This window comes from Macaca fascicularis, chromosome 1, assembly GCF_037993035.2.
Source record: "Macaca fascicularis isolate 582-1 chromosome 1, T2T-MFA8v1.1".
NCBI lineage: Eukaryota > Metazoa > Chordata > Mammalia > Primates > Cercopithecidae > Macaca > Macaca fascicularis.
In genome coordinates, this window is record NC_088375.1 from 215,598,978 (window position 1) to 215,618,496 (window position 19,519).

Here is a 19,519-nt window from a genome sequence, read left to right on the forward strand (position 1 = left end):
AGAGAGAGAGATTGGGAGAGAGAAACTTGAGTCATCTTGTGGAGAGAGGAAGCCCGTCTGGGCAAATGGAATGGTTCTCTGCAGCACATCCAACAGTACTCATAACAGTTAGCATTTGTTGAACTTAATTTTCTTTTTCTTTTCTGTTTTTTTTTTTTTTTTTTTTGAGACCGAGTCTCGCTCTGTCACCCAGGCTAGAGTGCAGTGGCCGGATCTCAGCTCACTGCAAGCTCTGCCTCCCGGGTTTAGCCATTCTCCTGCCTCAGCCTCCCGAGTAGCTGGGACTACAGGCGCCCGCCACTTCGCCCGGCTAGTTTTTTGTATTTTTTAGTAGAGACGGGGTTTCACCGTGTTAGCCAGGATGGTCTCGATCTCCTGACCTCGTGATCCGCCGGTCTCGGCCTCCCAAAGTGCTGTTTTTTTGATACAGAGTCTTGCTCTGTCGCCAGGCTGGGGTGCCGTGGCGCGATTTCGACTCACTGCAACCTCTGTCCCCCGGGTTCAAGCGATTCTCCTGCCTCAGCCTCCCGGGTAGCTGGGGCTACAGGTCGGCACCACCAGGCCCAGCTAATTTTTGTATTTGTAGTAGAAACGGGGTTTTACCACGTTGGCCAGGATGGTCTCCATCTCTTGGCCTTGGCCCACCTCGGCCTCCCAAAGTGCCTCGCCTCCATAGCAGGCGTGAGTCACCGCGCCGGGCCTGTTGAACTTAATTTTCTAATCTCTACCTGTGTCATCCTCACAGCTATTCTGTCTGCAGCTATACGTGCAGGGATCTTTATGTCTTATTATTCATCTGTTATCTTCCGGTGCCTAAACAAGGCCTGGTACATAGTAGGTGCTGAATAAATGGTGTCAGCCCGAGGCTCCTGAATTCCTGCCCGGGCTCAGGTGCAGCGCGGCGCTCCAGGTCCCGCCGTAGCGAGCGGCAGCGCTGGGCTCCGGCCCAGCTCCCGGCGCGCTCGCCCCGTACTGGGATGGGCTGGGCTGGGCTGGGCCCGGCCGGGCCGGGCCGCGCTCCGCTCGGCGGCAGTTCCGGGTGCGCCGCAGGAGTGAGCGCGTGCACGGGGTGGGGCGCAGACGGCAGGTCGCCTCACAGCCCCGGTGCCTTCCGCATCCCCGCCCGCGGGGACTGTGGGGCGCGGTTCCCTCGCCGACACCCGCTGCTGCAGGCCCAGAGTCGGGTACTGGACCTCCAACAGCGCGGACACCCCTCCGGCCCGAGCCCCGTACCCCGGGCCCGGAACCCCCGGCAGGCGAGCCGCGCCGCTCCCCGCCCCGCCGCGCAGACCCCGCCCCCGCACCCCGTCGGCGCCCGCCTCCCGCGCCGCTCTCCATACTTGGCGATCGCCGCAGTCCCGCGCGCTCATTGGCCGCGAGCTGGCGGCGTGGGGGGCGGGCCCGGGCCGGGCCGGGGCGGGGAAGGAAGGTGGCGGCGGCCCGGCGCGGGGGGAGGGGGGCGCTGACCCGGATGTTCACTCCTGGGCACCCGGGGAAGTGGAAGCGCCGGGCCCTGCTGCGGGGGGGAGAGCCACTGACGCCGGGACCGGGACCGCCGCCGCCGCCGCCACCATGGTAAAGGCCGCACGGCCCCCTCCCCGGCCCGGGGGCCCCTCCGGAACTCGCGTCCCCCTCCCCCGGCCCATCCGTGGCCCGGGACTGGTGGCTTCCCGGGGTGGGGGAGGGGCGGGGTCCCGGACCCTGGGTGGACCCGGTCCCTCCCCGCCCAGGAGGGTGCCGCCGGCGCGGACGACTTGGGTGGCAGTGACCCTGCCCCCGCTCCCAGCCCTCGCCCTTGGCACAAGCTGGAGTCCCACTCACCACCTCTGTGTCCAGGCTGGTCTCTCCCATAGCCCAGGCTAGACCCTCCCTCCCGAACCGTGGCCCCAGCCAGGCACCCCCCCCCCCGCGGTGACCCTGGCGTGGGCCCCCTTCCTCCCCCGGTCTAGGGCTAGGTCTGCTTTCCCCCGTCTCTCCCGCCCAGGCTAGGCCGTCGTTTCTCCCTGCCATGGCCCAGGCTAGGCCGCTGCCTCCCTCCCTCCCTTGCCTTCTCCATGGCCTCAGGCTGGACCCCGGTCAGCCCTTCCTGCAGCGGTCTAGGTTTGCTTCCCCTCTTCTCCGTGGCCTCAGCCTGAATCTCCTCATCCCTCTGTGATCTTAAATCTGGACCTCCTCTCCTCCGCCCATGGCCCCGCCTGGACCTCACTGCCCCCTCCCCACCGTGATCCCCTTCCCTGGACTTCTCGCCACTCCTAGCGTAACCTGCGTCAGCCCCGCTCGGTCTCCGCCCTGACCCTCTCATCAGGGTTCTGCCCCCTGCCCCGTGCACGACCCAGGGTACCCTTCCCTCTACCTGGGGCGCGCCTTCTTTGCAGCCTTCGGGAAGCGAGGGGAACTCTCCAGCAGGGATGGGGTGGTCCCGGTGCTGTGCCTTCTCAGTTGCCCCTTCTAGGGAGGCCGCTTGGGAGCCAGCGAGGGAAAGGCGGGCATCGGTGTGCCCAGAAGGCAGCGCGCTGCGCTGCGGGCCCTTCTCGAGGTCGCCGCCGTGGGTGCTGTGCTTGCGAAGCGTCCTGCAGGGCGGGCCGGGGTCCGCGGCGCCCAGGCCTGAGTGGGAGCTGAGGGCTGAGGGTGGGTGGCCCACAGGACAAGGATGAACGCACAATCGCCCTTGTGAGGCCATGGCCTTGGGGGGCCAGCAGGCCCAGGATCCAGCATATGGCCTGGACACCATGCACCCGAGCAGGCGCAGCCTCCCCTTCCCTCTGAACTGTCAGCTTGTAAGGGTGGGAACTGCTGATTATGGAAGTCCCTTGGATCAGGTGAGCAGAACTCCGAGGGAGAGTGCTGGCTCCACTCGTAGTGTTTGATTTGGTAAAGAAAGCAGATGCTATCCAGACTTTTGAGGAACCTGGGGCTTCACATAGGCCCCCACAGATAGACCTGCACTCCTACCTCTTGATCATTCCGCAGGACAGGCCCAGCACTTAGGTTGGAAGGGCCAGAGAACTTCCTGACAGGGTCAAGGGATTTTTGGAGCATATTTGTATGTGGGCTTTGGGCCTCAAAGTGTTTTGAGGACCCTGGTTCCTTGTTTAGTCAAGGGATGTTGCTGCTGAACGAGGGTGAGGAGTTGAGATGAGTTAAGCTTTCTTTTGATACCTTCCTGTATGCTGATTAAAAACAGGGGCAATGCCACTTTTAAGGCCTTCGGATTTCTCCAGTGACGTTGGCTGAAAACTCCTTGTTTGGGGAGGCCTTGTTTTGACCCCAGGTCTGGGTGGAGCACGACTTCTCCAGGGCAGTGTTGGGTGAGGACTTTGAAAGTGGGCTGAAGTTTCGTTACTGAGTGTGCACTGAAGACAAAGTATGCGGCAGGAAGCGGTGATGCTCCCCAGGTGATGGGAAAGTGCCCCAGTCCCCCAGGAGGAGCACATGACACCTGAAGCTTCTCAGGAGTCTTGCACTCAGCTGTCATCTGAAAAGACTGGAAAGGGTGGAGGAACTGTCTGTCTGCCAGTCACTGTGGTGTGCTTCACCTGTACAAGCTGGTTTCATCCACACGAAGCCCTTCTGGGGCTGTCCGCATTTGATAGATGAGGCAGCTGAGGCTCAGGAGGTGCAGTGACTTATTCAAGGTATTGCCCAGCCAGTGGAGGAACCACCGTTGGTCAGTAGAAGCCCATCTGGCAGCCTCTAAACTGTTATTCCCATTGTACCAAGCTGCTTATATGTCAGGAGGTTTAATGACACCGTTTGAAAAACATAGAATGGGATATTCAAACATGGCAAGGGGGGAGGAGCAGTATTTATTGCCCATGGTTTGTATTTTAAATCCTTTGTATAGAAAATCATGTTATAGCGAAAGAGCTGTATGGTGGTACAGGCATATTTAGCATGGGCCAGAATGAGCTCTTGGAGGGCAGAGATTTTTGTCTTGTGTATTCCACAGCTGTATCCGTGGGGCCTAGAACAGCACCTGGCATTGGAAGAAACCACTTGGAATGTTCTCTTTGGGATGTGTCTGTGTCCATGAACTTACCTGCTTGGATTTCATATTCATTCTCTCAGTCACTTGTTCTTCGTATCCCTTAGGCTTGTAATTTCTGACTGCTTATTGTTAGGTTTATCCCCTATTTGAATACTCTGACCATTAAGCCAGTGTAGATGGTTGGGGTAGGACAGAAGTGGTGGTGTGAGGTTGCATTGAAGGGAAATGAAATCAGATCACCGTGTTTTTCATTTTCAGTAGATTCGATGGTAAAGAATACAGCTAGATCTCTGTTACCCATTGAGGGAAATAGTGGCTTGAGAATCTAAAAAGCATTTGACTTTGGAGTGAATGCCATGATTTTTGTTGGCATGAGTTTCTCCTTCTCAGTTAAAATGCATAGGCAGATGGAATTTATTTGCATTCCCTTAGCAGGTAATAATCTTACCACTGCTTGAGTGCTGTACAATTTCAGAGCACCGTTCCTTTCGCAGCTCCAGCTTCTGACTTGGGAATTATTCTTAGTTATGATGATGGTGAGGCTTTTAGCAGGAAGGTGGACTAGGGAGGCCCCTTCAGGAATCGCTGCTCCAGCTCACAGATGGTTTTGCCTGGCAGGAGCTGATGGGAACTTGGTATTGTTACAAGGTGAAACAACATAGTTGACATTAATGTCTCTTGGTGTGGATAAGATACATTGTTCAACTCACATCCCTCTTGTCTGTCTATACAGCCCTGTTCATTTGAGCCCACCTGGCCTCTTTTTGGTGGCATGCTTATAAAAAGTAGCCAGCGATCAATGGCTTGAGATTAAGGAAATGATAAGCCATGCCTTTGAAAGCAGATACTCCTATTTATAACTCAGACGTCCTATACTTTTACATTCCATTCCATGAGTCGAGGAACAGGACATATGACTGACCACAGGGAAATGGTGGCAGGGCAGGTGCCTCACCCATTAGAAGCCTGCCCTCAAGGCTGGGAAAGGCTTATTGTTAGGCAAATACTGAGGCACGTTGTGGGGTACCTGAAGCTACAGGGTCATGTTAATTCAGCTTTTTGTGTATCAAGTGCCTGCTCTGTGCTGTTTATGTGTGGAGGATGCAAGACAGACAAGGATCTCTGCCTTCACGGCTCACATTGTTGAGGGGTGAGCATGTCACTGTTACCTAAAGTTTAAGGGGGAAAGAGCCTTGTTCGTGTAACAGCAGGCACATCTGCTTGAGCTATGGCAGGAAACTGAAGAGAAAGTTGGGGCTGGTGCCAGGCTCCACTCCAAGGCCTTTTGGGGTGTGCCTGCTCTTGTGTCTGCCATTGGCTGGAATTGCATTGCACATGCACGCAGTCCGCTCGCTCCTTTGCACAGCCAAGGCTTTCTGGGGTCCCAAAATGAAACCTTACAGTACCGTGGAAGTCCAGCCTCTCCAGTCTGGGTCGCTTTGTCCAGCACGTCCAACCTGGGTCGCTGAGGGACCTGACCCAGAAACATGACTTAGGTTATAGCCCAGCCCCCATTTTACTCACAAGAGTGAGAGCTTGAGTGACCGGTGTGAGCAGCAGGCCTGGGATTCGGATCCACGTCAGCCTGACTCACTGTGTTGGACCCCACTCACTGTGTTTTCCAGAAGCAGTGAGCAGAGGGTCCCATAAATACAGGATCTTGTCCCATTTCCCCTTGTAGCAGATCCACCAGTGAGGGTGCAGTGTGGAATTCCAGGGGGTGCAACTGCAAGATCACCCACAATGGGACCAGCTAGAGCCATGCCATTTCCAGACCTAGGCTTTCAGAGATTCACGTCTCAGTGGAAGGAAGGGGAGGCTTAATGGTTATGGAGCATCAGCCATGTGCTATGCACTCTGTTAGAACTGTCCTCACCACAGCCTGACAATGTAGGTTCAACTTTAGGCTGGAGGCAGCATAGTGCAAGAAAATAGAGTGAGGAGCCAGACTGCCTTAGGATAACGGTACCTCTGCATAAGGTTGTAATGAGGGTTAAGTAGTATCTGTCAAGTGCATCCAGTAGCATCTGGCACATGATGTTGTTATAAACATTAACTATCGTTATTATCGCCATTTTCCAAAAGTGTGCAAAGGGGTTTATGGTGAGTCCCTGTCTAGCTACTACGTGGAGGAATTGGGTTTTCTGACCCCAGAGCAAACCATTTTTCTCCACTCCGGACTGCCTGCTGGTGGCTGCTTTGGAGTTTGCCTGGCTCTGGGCTGTGCCTTGAATGGACAACTTCCCTAATAGAGCCTGGGGCTGTTTTCTCCACTGAAGACAAGCTGGCTGTGAGCGGGGCACCATGTGTTGCCAGAGCCCCATGCTACACGTCAGGCCCGAATGCCTTGTCTGTGCCAGTGGAACCCCCTGTGACTGGAGGGTGCTTGCCCTATTCCAGGCTTGGAAGAAGAGAGACAGGGCTGGGGACAGAGCGTATGAGCTCTGTGAGAGCAGGGACCTTGTCTGTTTGCTTCCCTCTGAGTACCCCACACCTTGCGCTGGCCACCTGGCACTTAGTGAACACCAGCTACGTAAACGCTGAGTGAGAGCTGAGAGGCGGCTCCCTGCTCCACAGAACATGGTGTCTGCAGTTGGGCACATCTGGAGTTGAGTCCTGTCTGCCACTCAGCATGTGACTGCCAGTGAGGCTGCTAATTCCCTCGGTGTCTGTTTTCCTGGTCCGTAGCATGAAGATAACGTTTTATAGGGATGGGGGGTAGGGGTGAAATTTGTAATGTACTTACTCCAGTGCTTGGCACACAGTAGCTATGGTTGTTGCTTGTCTTATTCTGCATACCACAGAGTAAGGGACACAAATAGAAGCCATCGTCCCTGTCCTCTAATCCAGGATGGGGAGGCAGGATGTGTCCAAAAAGCCAAGTGCAGCAGGAAGGAAGTAGTACTAGAAAAGACTTAATCAGGGACCCATGGGTGCTGTGGTCTGCCCATCCCTGCAGGCCTGGCTTGCATTTCCCCCTCCTCCATGCAGCCCTGCAGACCACTCCAGCCCACGGTCGGCTTGGGGGCTGGGTAAGGAAGCCTGGGAAGAGCGTGCTCAGGCAGAGAGAATGGGGTGGGGTATGGTCAAGGGGACTGGCACAAAAACTGAGGTCGGGGGTGTGGTCAGACAAGGAGTAGATGTGAGCCCATGGGGTGCCTCAGTCTCAGGAGTGAGTTGTAGAGTGCCTGAGTTGCTAAGCTAAGGAGTTTGCATTTGATCTGGGACAGTGTGGAGCCAGTGAAATTTTTGACAGGGCAGGTAGAAATTCGAGGAGGCTGGCAGGGCAGTGGTATTTTAGGAAGAGTCCTCTGGCTGTGCGTGCAGCAGGCCTGGGGGGTGAGAGAGACGGGAGAGAGGCCTTCACAAGCATCAGCCTGTGAGCTTATGAGGGTCGTGGCCACTGTGCCGCTGTGGGCGTGGAAAGGAAGGGATGGTGGAAGGAGATAAAGGCAGAGGGAGACGGAATGATTTACCACCTCTGGGGCTGAGGGGGTCTGCCCCAGAGCTGTCTCATGTAGGCGTTCTGATTGGACAGTTTATCATTGATACACAGCTATTTCAGGTCAGTTTAAATCCTAGATAGTGGTGTCTGCAAAGCCTTGAGATCCTATTAACAACTGAATGGGGATTTCGGTCTGGTTAGCCCAGTGATCCATCCAGCCAGCGACTCCGTGACTGCAGGTGGCACCAAGTTCAGCCTGATGCACACAGCGTTAGGTTCTGGTGCCTAAGACATCAGTCTGCTGAGGGAGATGGGGGGGTGGTGGGCTGTGTGTGGCAGCTGTAGGAATAACAGGAGCTAGTTTTTGTTTGTTTGTTTGTTTGTTTGAGACAGAGTCTCACTCTGTTGCCCAGGCTGGAGTACAGTGGCATGATCTCGGTTCACTGCAACCTCCATCTCCCAGACTCAAGGAATTCTCCTGCCTCAGCCTCCCAAGTAGCTGGAACTATAGGTGCGCGCCACTGTGCCCGGCTACTTTTTGTATTTTTAGTAGAGATGGGGTTTCACTGTGTTGGCCAGGCTGGTCTCGAACGCCTGGCCTCATGATCTGCCTGCCTCGGCCTCCCAAAGTGCTGGGGATTACAGGCATGAACCACTGTACCTGGCCAGGAGCTAGTTTTGACTGATGACTTTTTAATATTCCAGCCAGCCCTATGAGGCATATTCTCATGTCATCCTCATTATGCAGGTGAGGAAACCAAGGCCCACCTGGCAGTCCTGGCACTGGGCTCTGCTGCCTGCAGGGATTTTTTCCATCAGGTCATTCATTCCGTGGATGCCTGCTGAGCAGTTAGGTAGACCTGATAGAATATGACATCCGAGTCTTAAGGTTAAATGGAGGAAGCGGGTGGAAGCAAGTATGTCCAAAGTTCTGAAAGACTCAGGAGTGAGTGCAGAACCAGCGTGGGGAGGCCCACAGCATCAGACAGGCAGGGAGGCCGCTTGCCTGCGTTTTCCCGTGCTTCCTCCTGCGGTCACCCCACATGTTTCTGACATCTCTGAACGCCTGTGAACAGGAGGCTTTGCCTACAACTTTCTAGTGTTAGGTTTCCAGTCATGTAGTCCTGTGTCATGTAAGGCAGCAACCCTGGTGATTGCCATTCACCTGGCGTGGAGCGATGATTGTGAGGACTGAGCGAGTTCCTGTGTGGAAAGTGTAGGCAATGCTTGGCACATTGTGGGTGCAGTACGAGTGTTATCTCCTGTTATCGTGGTTATTCTGTTAACATGGATGGATGATAGGTGGTGTTTCATTGAACTTCCCAGCCAGCCTGGAAGGCAGGTGCTGGTTCCTTCTTCTGAGACTCCAAGATGTAGAGTCCCTTGCCCCAGGAGAGCAGTCTTAGGGGGTTCAGTCTGTTTAAACACCAAACTGCTGAAAACAGCAGCCCAGTGTTTCTGGTCTCAAGAGCTCTCACCACATTGCAGGTTGTGAGCAGTTGTTACCACCGGCTCAGACCCTGCACTTTTCCACCCTCTGCTTCAACTGCTCTGTGCAGCTTCCTCTTCTAGTGCTGAACGCAGCAGGATACTCCTGAGTTAGACTCGGTATCTTATTTAGCAGTGTTTGGGCGTGCTGTTTCAGAGCCCTCTATAAGTGGATTCAGGCATCGTATTTACCAGGTATATACGATAGATATACCTGGTAAAATAGAAAGGTAAGCCAGGTGCTGTGGTGTGTGTCAATGGTCCCAGCTACTCAGGAGGCTGAGGGGGGAGGATCGCTCGGGCGATCGCTTGGGAGTTTGAGGCCAGCCTGGGCAACATAGTAAGACCCCCGTCTTTCTTTCAAAGAAAAGTTATGAAATGATGCTTTTGCATTGCACCCTATATGCTGTAGCTTCCAATTATAATTCAGCCAGTGGCATTTTCCGGTGGTACCCGTGCCCTTTTCCCTTCTCAGTTGCAGCAGTGATTGGCAGGTAGAGTGTTGCTACTGAAGGCTTCTCCGTCATGAGGCTTTGGTCCTGGTGGGCTGTCGTTGGTTTCACACGAGTGGGCTCCCTGCGTTGCAGTTTTGCACTCAGAAACTGGAAGGAGGAGCCTTAATCCACCACATCCTTCTGGTGTGAAAAGTCTAAGACCCTGAAGAACTCAGACTCCAAAAGAGCAGCGGCCAGGCTTGGCTGTTCAGTTCCTCTGCTGAGAATTTCCGACGTGAGCTGTTGTCGTGTTCTCAGTGTATACCCTCCAGACACCTCCTATCCTGAAATCTCTTCTGGGCACGGGGTGCCGTGGATTCCTGGTTGTCCTGAGATTCGAGACCTTGTTCAGGCAGAGAGGATGGGCTAGGGTGTGGTTAAGCGGAGTCCATTCTTGGTCTTGGGGAGCGCACTCATGGCGCAGGCATTAGGGGATGCCATGAAATGAAGGATGCCTTCAGTCTGTAGGCTGGTATTGAGTGTTCACTCACAGAGTGGCCCCTCCCTTCTGCCAGTATCTACCGGATGCCCACAGTCATTATCTGTATTCTCTCAACACCAACCCTGTGAGATCTGTTTCCTCATTTTGCAGATAAGGAAACCGGAGCCCAGAGAGGTGTAGTAACTTGCTGAAGGCCCCCCAGCTAGTTAATGGGAGTTGCCACGGAGGTCCAGGTCCACCCCACTCGGGAACACGTGCTGATGGAATTCCGCTCTTCTGCCTCTCTGGCACCGGCCTATGGGGATACTTATTTTATAGATGAGGAATCCGGGGCCGAGAGGTTCCCCTGTACGACGTCTAGCCCCAGTGGCTGAAGAAGTCTGGGTTTTGTTTAGGAGGTTTTTTCGGTTCCACTTATTGAAATGCAAGGAGATGGAACTTCGTGAACCGCAGTCTGTTTTCCAAAAGATAGCCACTCAGCTGAAAGGGTGAGATAGTCTTAGCCTAGCGTCGACCACTGTGCGGCTTGGCCTCCTGGGCAGGACAGTTCTTTGTGCAGTAGTGTCAGTGTCCCTGGCTCCTCCTGCCTGTGACGTGAGTGGCAGCAGCACATCTTAATCATTGTGACAGCCCTCCATGGGGACTGTTGGGTGACAAAGCCTTGCAGGGATCCTTTGGCTTTTTCCCGTAAAGCCCCATCCCAGCCCTGGACACCATGTACAGTGTAAGATGCAGGGATTCTGAGGGGAAAGACAAAATTGGCCTGTTTGATTGATTGAGACAAGGTCTCACTCTGTCGCCCAGGCTGAAGTGCAGTGGTTCCATCTTGTCTCACTGTAGCCTCGACCTCCTCGGCTCAAGCAGTGCTCCCCCTTCAGCCTCTCATGTAGCTGGGATCACAGGCATGTGCCACAGTGCCTGTCTGTCTGTCTATCTATCTATCTAGCTAGCTAGCTATCTACTTATTTTTTAGAGACAGAGTCTTTGTAGCCCAGGCTGGTCTCGAACTTGTGGGTTCAAGGGATCCTCCCTCCTTGACCTTCCACAATGCTGAGATTATGGGCATGAAGCCACCATGCCTGGCCAAAATTGACCTGTTTTAGTAGTTACCTGAGCTCAGGCAGGTTGAGTTGGTTACCCTTGTTCTGCCTGGTAAGTTTGTTTCTTATCCTTAGGAGGGAAGATGAAAAATCCTGGCTGTCAGTCTTGGGGGTGCTGAAACAGTGTTACACACCGGCCCGGACACAGCCAGTGCTCTACAGGTGTTAGATGAATGACTGAATGTCTAGTAGGTCCTTAATAAGTGTAAGTGTCCCTCCCTCCATTAGGTTGAACCGTATGAAGTTGCCGTTTTCCTAGGTGAAAAAAGGTTGAATTATCAGCCTTTCATGTGGTTCAACCTAATATAGACTAAACCCTGGGGCCGGGCAGTTCCACTGTGAACTAGACACGTCCAGATCTCTGGGCCTGAGCTCTTGGCCAAGCCTGGCCTTCTGCTAGGGCCTACCCAGTTTTCAGTGTCAGGCTCTCAGTCGAGAACAGAGGAGCCGAGCGGGGTCTGCCCCCGAGATGGGGCAGTGCTGTCTTGAGGGGTTCTGCTGCTCAGGACTGCCCCAGTGGTGCTGGCCTTGTCAGGGTTGGACTGTGGTGGGAGCAGTGATCCTAAAAACAGCTGACGTTTACTGAAGGCTCTGTACGTGGTGGGTGCTGAGCGCTTGGCCCGAAGTCTCACGGGTAGCTTTCTTGGAGTTTCTGCGTGATCTCAGGCAGTCATGATTCCTAGTCCAGGGCCAGCGAAGGGCAGACTCTGGAGCCAGAGAGACTGGCTTCAGGTCCAAGCCGTATAGACTGGGGCAGTTCCCTTCACTCTGTGCCTCCATCTCCTTGTCTAAGAAATGATGAGCCTAAAACTAGGTATTTCTGATAGATTTTATGAGGATTAAATGAGTTAATACATGTAAAGCTGGGCAAGGGTTAACCGTAATTGTTAACATTAACCACAACACGATGTTATAATCAGTGACATGGACTCGTAGTGTGTTATTAGAGCCGAAAGGGTCTTCGCATGTGGACACTCCCTTTGCTTTGTGTTGGGAGCTTGGACTTAGTGTGGACGCCTGATCTCCTGCTTCCTCCATAGGTCCCTGCAGGTCCTTGTCAGTTCTGGGCCTCGCAGACCATGCACCTGCCTCTCCGTGAACAAGTTGTTTGAATTGGTGCTTTTGTTTCAGGTGATAATACAAGTCACTCTTCTGGAAAACAACTTAATTTTTTTCTTTCTCTGGATGTAAGTGGCCCACCCAGGCGTGCCAGTTACATTTGGTACCCAGTGCCTTTGAGGCAGCCAAAGTATGGTGCCTTTGGATGCTCCTTGTCACCCCCACACCCTCCAACAGGTACTGTGTTTATTTTCTGGTCCATTTTCTCCTCTTGTGAAGGTGGCAGGTCTTCGTAGGCACTCTCAACTTCTACTAACCCATTTGCATTGGTAAACTGCCCCGTACTTACAAGCTGCCCTGCCTCAGGGTTTGATATTTCATTTTAAGGGCAGGTGTTTGATTCTAAGGCATGTGAAGTGTCGAGGTTTAGGTTTAAGGAGGGGGCAAGATAAAGGCATGCAGGAAGAAAAATAGGGCTTGTTGGAAGGCAGCCTGGGGTAGTAGAGTGAAAGGAGCCGCCCAGATCCACACCCCACTGTGGCTGCTTATGAACTGTGCGGGCTTGAACCTCGTCACTTCATGTCTCAGCCTCAACTTCCTGAGCAGCAAAATGGAAATACTGTTGTTCTCTTCACAGGGTTGTCAAGAGGGTTAAGTAAGAATACTGTGAATAGGGCCGGGTGCGGTAGTTCACGCCTGTAATCCCAGCTCTTTGGGAGGCTGAGGCGGGTGGATTGCTTGAGCCAGGAGTTCAAGACCAGCCCGGGTAATGGCGAAATCCTGTCTCTACAAAAAATACAAAAATTAGCCAAATATGGTGGCACAAGCCTGTAGTCCTAGCTACTTGGGAGCCTGAGGTGGGAGGATCGTTTGAGCCTGGGAGGTAGAAGTTGCAGTAAGATGAGATCATACCACCACCCTCCAGCCTGGGTGACGGAGTGAGACCCTGTCTCAAAAAAACAAAAAAAGAATGTACATAAAATGCTATAGCTTAGTCCTCCCATGTGGACATTTAATACAGGCTTGTGATTGTCCATAGGAATTCCATCATTTGTCATGCTATTAACACCATTGGATTGGGTCTAAAAATCTCTCTTTTTTTTTTGAGACAGAGTTTCATTCTCTTTGCCCAGGCTGGAGTGCAATGGCGCGGTCTCAGCTCACTGCAACCTCCACCTTCTGGGGTTCAAGTGATTCTCCTGCCTCAGCCTCCCGAGTAGCTGGGATTACAGGCACATGCCATTATGCCCGGCTAATTTTTGTATTTTTAGCAGAGACAGGGTTTCGCCATGTTGGGCAGGCTGGTCTCGAACTCCTGACCTCTGGTGATCCACTCGCCTCGGCCTCCCAAAGTGCTGGGATTACAGGTGTGAGCCACCGTGCCCAGCCAGGTCTAAAAGTCTCTGTGCTGAAGGAGTCTGTAAATCTAAAATGCAAGTCATGGTGATCACACTAAGGAGAGATCATGACTTTCAGGCCCTAGGATGCTTGCCCTTGGGCTGCTCCTTTCAGCTGATCAGGCCTTTGCACTTCTGCTTATGGGGGTTATCATGCAAGGGGACTTGGATTAGGCTGGCCTCTGAACCTTGTGGGTACTATTTTATACAATCACTACCATAGCCTTGGCATGCCCACATTTTGCAGATGTGGATATGGAGGCCTTGAGAAGTTAAAACATACCTTGTATAACGTCACACAGCTAAGAAGGGGCAGAGATGGCCTTCCAAGCCATTCCTTTCAGATTCTACAACTCATCCCTCACAGACACCATGGAGTCTGATCCAAGGATGTCATTTTCATGTACGGGGGAAAGTGCTTTATGTTGGTGATTGTAACAGATGTTCTTTAGAGTTTTTTAAACTTCTGCAGCTGAAAGTGGAGTATTTATTAGGTGGCTGCCTCAGCTTTGCTTTGATGACTTGGAACCCATCTTAAAATGGGGGAAGAATGAAAGCACAATAGTTGCCGTTCTTCATCTAAAAGGGAGCCTCATTATCTACATAGTAGCTTCTAATCAGTAGTCAGGGTCTGGAATCACCTTTGAGTCCCTGAGTACTGCATAGTCCTGCCCTTCACTTCCCTTTCTCCTCCTCATCTCTGCACACATCTAGGCAGACTCTGGAATAATGGAGCATAGTATGAGGATAAAGCTGTCATTGACTAAGCTGGTGTTCACACTCAGGACCAGCTGGTTCCATGCCCTGGCTGTGTTACACCTGCAGCCAGGGACGAACAGAGACCACAGTCTGCTGGCCTGCCTGCGTAACCGACAGGTTATTAGTTCGTGCCTCGAGGGTTTGAGCCACCCAGAGGTGTTGAAAGAGATCCCTAACCTCAGAGGTAGGCTGTAGATGGCAACACCTGCCCGCAAGATGAGTAGGGTCTCCATGTCCTCAGTTCATGACAAGCTCTTTTACTTTTTCATCTTACATTGCACTAGGTGATATTCCTGGGAAACAGGCTTTGCATTTTCTTCAACACTGATTTCGTGTGTCCTTCCTCTAGTAACTTTATCCAGAGGCATTTATCAACCTTGTAACTAGAATATCCTTGTCCTTTTGCCTACCATAGAACTGGTTTTCCCTGTGTGCTGATGGCCCATGGTTTCTGAGCTTTCTGTATTCCAGATGGAGAGCACGTAGGAGAATCCTGGGAATTTCCTCCAGGATCCTGCTTTTATCTTGGTTACATACTATCTGTTAGATGCCTATTGGTTGATGAGGAAGCATTTCTTGATGTAACAGACAAGAACTGGTTGCCGTGGTTCCAACGAAGGGCCCTCCCATCATGTGACTAATTGTCAGAACGTGGACATGTAAATACTGTGAGTGTGGGATCCTCAGCCCACCACCCTTGGGCGATGTGCTCCGCGTGCTTTGAGAGGCTTGACTCTTACTCCAGCGTCAGTTTGAGGCATTGGGTTAACTGATAAAATTCCCACTTGAATTTCATTACATGTCAGAATCTAAAGGGAAACAAATGGGGAAAGAGGGATTTCCAAGCCTTAGGTGATGGGCCTCGTTTTGGAACAAGTATCATCATCCCCCCTTTTTCCATAGTTTCGATTTCTGCAATTTCAGTCACCCGCCATCAACCCCTGTCCAGTATTTTGAAAAGAATACCACATTCACATAGCTTTTATTATGGTATATTGTTAGAATTGTTCTATGTTATCAGTTATTGATAATAACTGTGCCTGGTTTATGAATTAAACATCATAGGTATGCATGTGTAGGGAATAACATAGTACATATAGGGTTTGGTACTATCCAAGGTTTCAGGCATCCACTGGGGGCCTTGGAAGGTATCCCCCGAGGATAAAGGGGGGTCGCTATACAAGCACCTCACACCTCAGCCTTAGCATTCAGCAGGCCTCAGAGCTAGGAAGGCAGGCCAGGTGGTAGCACTGGCATTGGTTCTCGTGCACTTCACCTAGTCCTCTGCATGCACCATTCCGTTTCCTTCCCAGAATCCTTCTAAGCATGGGATCCTGTGAATTTAGGCCTTTATGTAAATTTAGAGTGATACAAATTTAGACTTTATGTAATTGCTAATAAGTGGCAGAGTCAGGACTTGAACCCGGTTGCTCTGACTTTAAAGTCTCTGCCCTCAGTCTCTGCTGTGTCATGGAATTCTACTGTCCACAGGGGTTTGGGGCTTGACCAAGGTCCCACAGTAAGCCACTGGAGCACTGGGATTAGGTCCTGTGTCTAACACTCTAGAATCTGGATTCTATATTCTTGAGTGATTCTTTTCTGCCACATAAACTTAGGCCTGTTTCAAAGCTCATATTTGAACATGCTTCTCTGGTGATGCGTGGAAAGACCACATTTTCCAAATAGGACATTGTGAGAGAGCTTCATGCAATTGGGTTAACCAGTCAGAATGCCAATGGCCTGAGTTCAAGAAGAAATCTAAGGAAAGGTCCGGATTCAAGTCCAGGTCCCTTTGATCTGTAGGTCATGTTGTGTTGTGGGGTACATAGGGACAGGAATCGTACTAACAAGACACTGGAGAAAGTGGTTGTCCAACAGTTGGTAAAAAACGGTGGCACATCTATGCAATGGACTATTTTTTTTGGCAACAGTGTCTCATGCTGTTGCTCAGGCTATACAGTGCAGTGGTGTGATCACAGCTGACTGCAGCCTCCACCTCCCGGGCTCGAGCAGTCCTCTAGCCTCAGCCTCCTGAGTAGCTGGGACTGCAGATGTGCTCTACTACACCCAGCAATCTTTGTATTTTTTGTAGAGACGGGGTTTTACCATGTTGCCCAGTCTGATCTCAAACTCCTATGCTCAAGCCACAATGGAATGGAATGCAGCCATTAAAATGTGACATGTGAAGACGGTGTCGTAGTTTGGAAGATGTGCTAGTGTTAAGTGAAGCACAGTCATCCGTCTGTCCCGGGCTCGTGGTTCTGCGGAAAAGTCCCCCCTCCCCCTGCCACCTGGGTGCTTGTGGGGATTACAGAAGCGAACAAGTTGCAGGCCCTTTACTGTGCTCTCTGTTACTTGCAGTGGGCGTGTGTGTGTGTGTGTGTCTGTGTGTATTGTTTTTCTCCTTTTGAGTGTCTGCCTTCCTTGAGATAAGTCCCCAGGAGGGAGAGTGTGGAGTGTTTTTTCTCTCCGCACTTTCTTCCAGTCACTTTGCTCTGACAAATGCTCTCTCGGTGGCCGCCGCCTCACTGCCTGTCCCCAGAGCCCTCTGAGCTGACTCATCCTCCCTGCCTAGCAGGCTTCACTTCACTTCCTCAATCTCCCTGTTCTGGCCAAGTTGAGAGGACTCCCTTCCTGCAAAAATGTGTTGTTCTAAGGTTAACTCATGGTTTTTGCCATCTTTATCTCTATGCCAGAACGGTTATTTATTAACTTTTTCTTTAAGTTTCTTCACTTTTTAACGTAAAATATTTAGGAAGGAAACCTTGTCCTTACCATGAACGAAAAACAATGTCAATTGCCATATATAGAAAGTACACGCTGAAATAAACATAGAGTCATCTACTGCTATAAAAGATGTTCATCTGTAGACCACCCGCAATCCTCTGGCGACCACCAGTTCATGGCGCGTTCCTGCCTCTGGCCACAGCTCGTGGCTCCCCCTTCCCTGCCTGTTCCCTCCTGCCTGTGTCTTTCCCTCTTGCCTTTCAGGGCTTGGCTCCATCTCGTCTTCGCCGCCAAGCTTCCTTTGACGACTGCTGGCCTTCGTACCCGTCTCCCTGTCCATTCATTCAAAGAGACATTGATTAATATTGTGTGCCCTGCTTGGGGGTGGGCATGAAAAGGTACTTGTCATCACTACAGGGAGAGCATTGGTGGGGACCAGTCAGACAGACGGATGGACTTGTAGAATGGAAGATAATTACTGTCAGGGGCTGTGTCTGAGCACAGCCGTGCATTGAAGGAGGCGTCTGACTGAGAAATTCAAGGCATGGGTTCCACGGGACCGACTTTGTTGAAGCGGAGGTGAGAGGGCTCATTTGCCAGGAGGAGGAGAGGTGGGCCCAGAGACATGGCAGGCAGAGAGATGGCATGTGCTGACTCAGAGGCCCAGGAGGGCATGGCGGGTGCTGGGGAACCGACTAATTTAAACTCAGAGGAGCCAGAAGAGTGAGGGGTGGGAGAGCATTCAAAGCGGCTGGGTGGGAGGCAGGGCCATGCTGAGAAGGAAGTCCTGGGTGGAAGGAGGCTCTGATTTACCCTCTTCTATTTCAGCATGCTCTCCTGCCCTGCCCTGCCCTGCCCTTCCCCACCCTGCTGCGCCCTGCCCTGCTCCACCCTGCCCTGCCGCACAGCTGATATCTCAGAGTTTATCATTGACTTCCTTTGCATGACTCCACCCCCAACCCCCATGTATCATCATTCCCTGAGCGCCTCCTAGGTGCCAGGCCTTGGGGACCCGAGCTAGTGAAAGGCTCCCAGCCTAGTGGAGTGGGCTGGATGGGGCTTGGTTGAATGTGAGCACCAATGGCAAGGGACCCCTCTCCCCACCAGGAGGGAGCCCTTTGTAACCTGATAGTATCATTAAATAAAAGTTTATTGTGTTTTTTGTTTTGTTATAAAACCAGCATGTTTATTATGGAAAAGTTTGAAAATATTGAAAAGAGGGAAGAAACAAAAGTCTTTCGTAATCTTAGCTTGCCAGCAGCACTGTTAACCTTTCAATATATTGTTTCAGCGTCTTAGTCTATGCATAGTTTGGAACTCGTATTGTCAGTGCCCAGGCCCCTTTTTTAGGAGATGGGGTCTCCCTCTGTCACCCAGGCTGGAGTGCAGTGGCTCAGTCATAGCCCACAGCAGCCTTGAACTCCTGGGCTCAAGGGATCCTCCTGCCTCAGCCTCTCAAAGTGTTGGGATTATAGGGGTGAGCCACTGCGCCTGGCCGAGGGCTCCATTCTTAGGCTCTGCAGGGGTGTGATGGGCACAGCTCTTGAGAGCTCTGCAGCCCTGCAGTGTTTTCAAGCTCTAGTTCCCAGCATCTGATGCTGGTGTGGAAACAGGTGTTGGGGAAGCATAATGAGGTGTTACGTGAACCCAAATTGTGCTTTAAACCAAAACAGCCCTGGTCATTTGGGCGCTTGTGAATGGGGAGGCTTTGGGGGGCACTCTGGCCTCTCTGCACTGGGAAGCATGCAGCAGATGGAAGAGAGTTTAATGGGGTCACCTGAATCACTCAGGCAAGAAAATGGATTAAATATCTGAGCTGATATCTGTCCCAGATACTGGGATAGAGGGAGGCCATTCTGATAGTAGTCTCGGGGCAGGTGTTGAAGGGTATCTAGGACCCAGGACATTTGCTCCCCGTGACTGGGCTGATACACAGTGTTTGGACCTTTGGACCTTAGCACATTTGGGGTGAGAAGACTGGAGACTTAGGCTAGATGAGTTTGTGGGGAGAATGAGCGTGGCACATCTGTGTCCTATGTTGTGGGGGCCTCACTCCTCAGTGCAAGAGCTGAGCCGCTGGAGGGGACTGTTCCTCTCCTTCCCTCCCTTCTCCCTTCTCTTTGCTTTATCTTTCCTTTTATTCTTTCTTGCTTTAGGCTGCTGCACTGCAGGAATGAGCCCAGTGTGGCTGTCTACCAGCACAGTGTTTGCTGGATTTGTGTGCTACTTTTATTAGTATTCATTTAAGGCTTTCCTTAAAATTGGCTTGAGGGCTGGGCTCGGTGCCCATAGTGGCCAGGCATGGTGGATCTCAGCACTTTGGGAGGCCAAGGTGGGAGGATCACTTGGGACCAGCCTAGGCATCCTAGTGAGACCCAATCTCTACAAAAAAACTAAAAATAAAAAAAAGCTGGGTGTGATGGTCCATCTGGAGTCCCAGCTACTTGGGAGGCTGAGGCGGGAGGATCCCTGGAGCCTGTGTGTTATGATTTTTCCTATGAATAACTCCTGCATTCCAGCCTGGGTGACAGAACAACACCCTCTCTCAAAAACAAAACAAAACTTTGGCCTGAGCCTCACACCACTATCTAGTCTTTTCCTAAGCAGAAACATCTACAAA

General features: G+C 52.1%; 1 protein-coding gene across 4 annotated transcripts in view; it reads left to right on the forward strand.

The window, feature by feature from the left end:
• The first annotated feature begins 1,473 nt into the window (after window positions 1–1,473).
• The window catches only part of CAPZB (capping actin protein of muscle Z-line subunit beta), a 148,426-nt gene continuing 130,380 nt past the window's right edge, over window positions 1,474–19,519 (forward strand). For all 4 annotated transcript variants that reach the window (XM_045386946.3, XM_065528905.2, XM_045386953.3 and 1 more), the window contains exon 1: window positions 1,474–1,575. Coding sequence is in view for 2 of the 4 variants with exons in the window: in XM_045386953.3 (XP_045242888.1) it covers window positions 1,573–1,575 (3 nt within the window). In the remaining 2 variants the exon portion in view is untranslated. The remainder of the gene's footprint in view (window positions 1,576–19,519) is intronic.